Source organism: Acanthochromis polyacanthus, chromosome 11, assembly GCF_021347895.1.
Source record: "Acanthochromis polyacanthus isolate Apoly-LR-REF ecotype Palm Island chromosome 11, KAUST_Apoly_ChrSc, whole genome shotgun sequence".
NCBI lineage: Eukaryota > Metazoa > Chordata > Actinopteri > Pomacentridae > Acanthochromis > Acanthochromis polyacanthus.
In genome coordinates this window covers 1,371,557-1,377,556 of record NC_067123.1, presented here as the reverse complement: position 1 = coordinate 1,377,556, position 6,000 = coordinate 1,371,557, and the positions used below count along the sequence as shown (strand labels likewise).

General features: G+C 43.5%; 1 protein-coding gene across 41 annotated transcripts in view; it reads left to right on the top strand.

Annotated features, from left to right (window-relative positions):
- Nucleotides 1–409: 409 nt before the first annotated feature.
- LOC110969360 (ephrin type-A receptor 7-like) overlaps nt 410–6,000 on the top strand; it is a 254,291-nt gene continuing 248,700 nt past the window's right edge. For all 41 annotated transcript variants that reach the window (XR_007944954.1, XR_007944935.1, XR_007944933.1 and 38 more), the window contains exon 1: nt 410–573. Coding sequence is in view for 1 of the 41 variants with exons in the window: in XM_051955077.1 (XP_051811037.1) it covers nt 498–573 (76 nt within the window). In the remaining 40 variants the exon portion in view is untranslated. The remainder of the gene's footprint in view (nt 574–6,000) is intronic.

Below are 6,000 nucleotides of genomic sequence, written 5' to 3'. Positions count from 1 at the left end.
ATTATTTTTTTTAAAGTGTAGACTTTATTCTATCTGATTTTAAACTGAGATTAACCTCTCCTGGACCCTCCTGGACCCTCCTGGACCCTACTGGTCTCTCCTGGACCCTGCTGGTCTCTCCTGGTCTCTCCTTGACCCTGCTGGTCTCTCCGGGTCTCTCCGGGTCTCTCCGGGTCTCTGCTGGTCTCTCCGGGTCTCTCCTGGTCTCTCCTGGACCCTGCTGGTCTCTCCTGGTCTCTCCGGGTCTCTGCTGGTCTCTCCGGGTCTCTCCTAGACCCTCCATTCCGGCTCTGGACCCTACAGAGTGTCACTGCTGCGTCTCATCTTCTGCTCTCTCCTTATTGGTCATCCTCCCCGTCACTCAAGGCTCTGGCCCCGCCCCCGAGCTGTTATAGGTCGGTCCTCCTCCGGATCCCGCACTAGTCTGGATCCTCCGACACCGGGAGCGCTCCTCCGCTGCCGGACAGCGATGCTCAGAGTCCCGCGGAGCTGCAGACATGGATCCCCGTCAGATGATTCCGCTGCTGTGGATTTTATTCGTGAACCAGCTGGAGGTCTGCAGCAGTGAGGAAGGTAGGAGATGTTCTCCGTCTGGAGCTTTTTTTCAGAACGAGCCGCAGGTTTAGGGAGGAGAAATCAGAGGAGAAAGAAGCCGAGCGGCAGCAGACCTGTCCGCTGGATGATTTTCGGTGATTCCCGGTCCTCCGGTCACCTGGAGATCAGATAAAACCACGTCTTTGTCTGAGGATCAAACTGAACCCTGCAGCGTTTTTAGCGGATCTTAGAGTGAAGTTTGGAGGTTTTCTGGTTTTGTTTCTGCTCAAAGAGCTGCAACATTTAGTCCAGGATTTATTCAGAGCAGCTAAAGTCACATCCGGACCGGAGGAAGGAGGATCAGAGCAACTGGTTCCTCTGGTTTCACATCAGAGCTGATTTCTGATTAGAAACACCTGAGATCAGCAGAAATCAGCTGATTCCAGGTGTTCCAGATGTTTGAACTGATGCTCAGCATCCAGGAATCTTAACTGTGCTGCTGTGGAACGGTGTTTTTGGTCACACTGGAATGAGTTTTGGCTGATTTCTGGTGTTTCTGTGCAGCAGAAACATTCATTTCTGCTCATTTTAGGTGTTTGTGTGGATAAGAAATGTTGTTTTCTGGTGTTTCTGTGCAGCGGCTTGCTGTGAAAATGTTTTCTTCTTTTGTCTGATGAATATGGAGGGATTTCCATGTGCTGCTCTGGAACAAGGTTTTTACTCACAGCGGAGTTTATTTTCTGTTTATTTCTGGTGTTTCTGAGCAGCAGTCTGTTGATTCCTTCTTCTAACTGATGTGCAGGCTGCAGGAGTTCTGGATTTAAAGCTAGTTCTTGTATTTCTGGTTTGTTTCACTGAACACATTTGGTCAGATTTGGAGAAGTTTCTTCAGCAGAATGAGTGATGTGGTTCAGATGTAGGTGCCAGGATGCTGTCAGACCTTCAGGCTCTCTGGGATCTTCTCTAGATGTTGGTTTCAGATGGAGGTGTCTCCATGATGCTCTCTGGGTTCTTCTCTAGATGTTGGGTTGATCTTCAGCTCTACAGAAGCCTCTGACTGGCTTCTCTTCATCCTGCTGCTGTTTCATGCCATCCTTCTCGTGCTCCTCTCACTCGGCTGCACACATGATGACATTTTCTGCCACCTTCCCTCATCGATCTCCTCCCCAGGACCTTCGGATGCTGCCTTTTGTTTAATTGATGTTGTGACAGCGATTAATTGCAGCGCTGCAGCTGCCAGGAGACGTTTCTGCTGCTTTTTTTCTGCTGCTTTTTTCTGATTCGTTGTGCTGCTCTGTCTTCACTCTGTATCTCTGAATATTTCCGTGTCTCTCTGGGTTGGGACCTTCTTTGTCCTCGGTTCTTCTCCTGCTGACTTAGCAGATGTTAACTCCAGCCGGTAGTCCCACATCATCCTCCTCCTCCCCTCAGGTTCTCCACGCCTCACCGCTAACACACCTTGGCATCTCATCGGGATCTCATTTACTCCCCTCTCCTCCCCCTCAGCATCCATCTCCTCCTGCAGCAGGAGGCTGAGAGGCAGAACAATAGAAACAGAGGCACAAACTGCAGCCGTACTCCTACAGTCTTCATTATCATGTAGCTTCACCCTGTAGGTCCTACATCCTGTAGGTTCATCATGTAGCTTCATCAACCTGCAGCTGAGAGTCAGAAACTACCAGTGTAACCTGTAGGTTCTTCATCCTCCTGTAGGTTCTTCATCCTCCTGTAGGTTCTTCATCATCCTGTAGGTTCTTCATCATCCTGTAGGTTCATCATCATCCTGTAGGTTCTTCATCCTCCTGTAGGTTCTTCATCATCCTGTAGGTTCTTCATCATCCTGTAGGTTCTTCATCCTCCTGTAGGTTCTTTATCCTCCTGTAGGTTCTTCATCCTCCTGTAGGTTCTTCATCATCCTGTAGGTTCTTCATCATCCTGTAGGTTCTTCATCCTCCTGTAGGTTCTTTATCCTCCTGTAGGTTCTTCATCCTCCTGTAGGTTCTTCATCATCCTGTAGGTTCTTCATCCTCCTGTAGGTTCATCATCATCCTGTAGGTTCTTCATCCTCCTGTAGGTTCTCCATCATCCTGTAGGTTCTTCATCCTCCTGTAGGTTCTCCATCATCCTGTAGGTTCTTCATCCTCCTGTAGGTTCTTCATCATCCTGTAGGTTCTTCATCATCCTGTAGGTTCTTCATCCTCCTGTAGGTTCATCATCCTCCTGTAGGTTCTTCATCCTCCTGTAGGTTCTCCATCATCCTGTAGGTTCTTCATCCTCCTGTAGGTTCATCATCCTCCTGTAGGTTCTTCATCCTCCTGTAGGTTCTCCATCATCCTGTAGGTTCTTCATCCTCCTGTAGGTTCTTCATCATCCTGTAGGTTCTTCATCCTCCTGTAGGTTCTTCATCATCCTGTAGGATGCTTGGATGAGGTCACCGGCTGCTTTTGTTCTCGGTGAGTCCAGCGTCAGATCTGCTGGGTCAGCAGGAATGAAGGAGGGATTTTAGCTTCACATGTGGAGGAAAGCTGCAGGTCCAGCAGCTGCTCCAGATGTCAGGAGGAGCAGAAAGAAGGTTGATTCAGCTGCAGACAGAAGACGTTTGGAGGTTTTTATTGATGAATGTGTGCAGCTTCTCTCTTCAGCCGCTGCTTCCTGCAGTTCTTAGTGATTCTAAAAGGAGATGACATGTTGGTTTTGTGCAGCAGTTTATGAAATAAAATCAGTTCAGGAGTAAAAAGGAAACAGAAGCTGAACTGAAACACGTTTTTAAAGTGAAACCTAAAGTAATCGGAGACATCAACGTTCTTTAGACGAAATATGAAGGTTTGAGACGCTTTTCTGTTTGAATCGCTGTAATCTGAGAATATTTTAGAGTTTAAGCAACAAATCAGATCATTTAAAGTAGAAATGTAGTTAATCAATGTTTAAATGTGCGTTTATTCCAGGTTCAGTCTGTTAATAGTCTGAACCCAGCAGCGTTTTCTGCTCCTGCTTCATTTTAACTCTGTGGTTCATTTTTAATCTGAACCAGAACATCATGACGTCTTCTGTTCAGGAGAACCGATAGAACGCCATAAATCAGTTTTAAAAATCAAAGCTGAATTTTCTAAAAAAACACCCCTAACTAGAATCAACACGTGCAGAATTTTCCCCAGAACTTTGCATTCTTTAAACGCTGAAAAACATGTTCAATATTTAATGTTTTTTATGTATTTCCAGTCAATAGTCCCTGGATTTAGTCTCCTGACTGCTGGTCTCTGAGCTCTAAACGGCTTCATGGTTTTTGCAAAGTGGCAGAATTCTGTTTTTCACATGAGCTGTTTATTTTAGGTGGATCTTTGAATGAGACATGCAGAATAAAGTCATTTTCAGGTAATATTAGGATTTAGAGCTGATGTTTGGTTTCGTGACAGAATGACGTGTAGATGATTAAATTCATCCTGATGGTTCTTTATTCTGAGTAGTTCTGTTGATTTTTTTTAAAGAGAAGATTCATTTCAAACCTGCTGGAAGGTTTTGGGCTTCTGGCTTCTGATTTTTTGCCGTGTCATCGTTAGTTTCAGCTGAGTCATTCATTGTTTTACAACTGTAAGCAGGAGGGGAGAATTTCTTGCTTTTTACAGCCTTTAGTTGAAACAAATGGTTCATTTTTGGTGATTTTTCTCTTATTTTAATTTGGTTTAGTTTTCTGTTCAAATGGTGGAGCAACGATGATGAGTTCAAGGACTGCTGGAAAGTTGAAATTCTAGTGGTAGTTCTCTGTATTTTTACAGTTTCTGTCTCTGATAAATGTTGTCATTCTTGTGATTATTTAAAGGTAAAATGCCGTTAAAACTTTCCATGTCTCCTGAAATAATGTCTGATTTTTTGTCATGTCTGAGTCCTTCAGGGCCTCATCTTTAGGCGATTGTTAAATATTTAGATTTTTACAGACTGTGTACAGAGCAGGGGTCTCATTTATAAAACATTGTGTAGGATCCATACTAAAAGTTTGTGTACGTCAAAAATCTGAAAAGGGCGTATGCCCTTCACCCCTGATTTATAAAACCGTGTGTAAGCACAGCTGCACACAATTCCTTTATAATCACACACCAGCTGGAAGATTGCACAGGTGGATCCACCTCACATTCCGCCCACAACACACCCACATTTTACCATGAATGGTCAATGCAAAGTAACTCATGAATGTATCTGTATATAAATAAGCTGCTGATCCACTGCATTTAACACAGCGCCCCCTGCAGTCTGTTCCCTACACTGAGCGGGGTTGTGGTGTGAAGCATGTGTGTCTGTACAGGGCTGATTAATGGTTGGACGCTCATCCCATTCAGCCGCATATGAATAAATAAACAAAATTATTTACCTTTTTACTGTGATAGTTGCAGTGAAGAGTGACAGGAAATGAGGAGAAGAGTAGGAAGACATGCATTAAAGGACCGGGGGCAGGAATCAAACCCAGGCTGCTGCACCAGAGACCAGTCTCTGCAAATGGGTCACCTGCTTAACCCGATGAGTCATACGGGCGCCGGGTGATCAGTAAACAAAACTATTTAATAGAGACCAGAGGACCGGCCCAGATGTGGACCGGCCCTTTGGTCGAACGACCGAATGAAATAACGTTCAATCCGCCCCTGTTAATGTATGAACAGTTTGGAAGCGCTCCCGGTTTGTTCTGGAGTTCCTCTCACAGCAGCTGCAGGTCACCGGTATTTCAGATTTTAGATTATAAATGAACTTTATGGACTCAAACCCTTTGTTTTCTGCGGTTCTTTAGTGTCATGGAGCCACTGGAAGTCATGAGAAGGAAGATTCTGCAGGGAAAGTGTAAAAACTAGCAGAAAGATTCTTTAAAAAAAACTGAAAATCTGTCACCAAAAGTTCCAGAAAACATCCTGGAACATTCAAAATGTATAAAATGCTAAAAAAAATAACAGCAAATATCAGTAAAATATTGATATTTTAGCTGATTTAAATGCAGTAAAACTGACTACATTTATGATCACAGACTGTAAAAGATTAATTTTCTCATGTAGACGTATTTCTACAGTCTACATAAATTAAATCTCTGAGTTACTGCTGGTTGCAGCTGATTTCCTATCAGCTGGTTTTGCAGAAAATAAACTTTTCTGTTTTTTTAGAGTCTTATTTCTGCAAACGGTTTGTTTTTGGAAGATTTTTAATGAAATGTGTAAAATAACATGATTTTCATAAAACATTGAGATTTTAAGCTCAGATTTGAATTATTTCAGTAGTTTAAGGATCTTTAGAAAGTTGAAAACCTGACTTTTTTTTCTAATTTTGCAGTTTCTGTTTATGATAAATGCTGTAATTAAAAAAGAGAACCTGTTTTTACATTTAAGAACGTCTCTGCTGGCTTAGCTCAGAGATAGAAACCTCCTCCTCCTGGTGTTCTGGTGTTTTCATGCCCTGGTGTTTTGGTGTTTCAGTGTTTTAGTCTTCATGTAT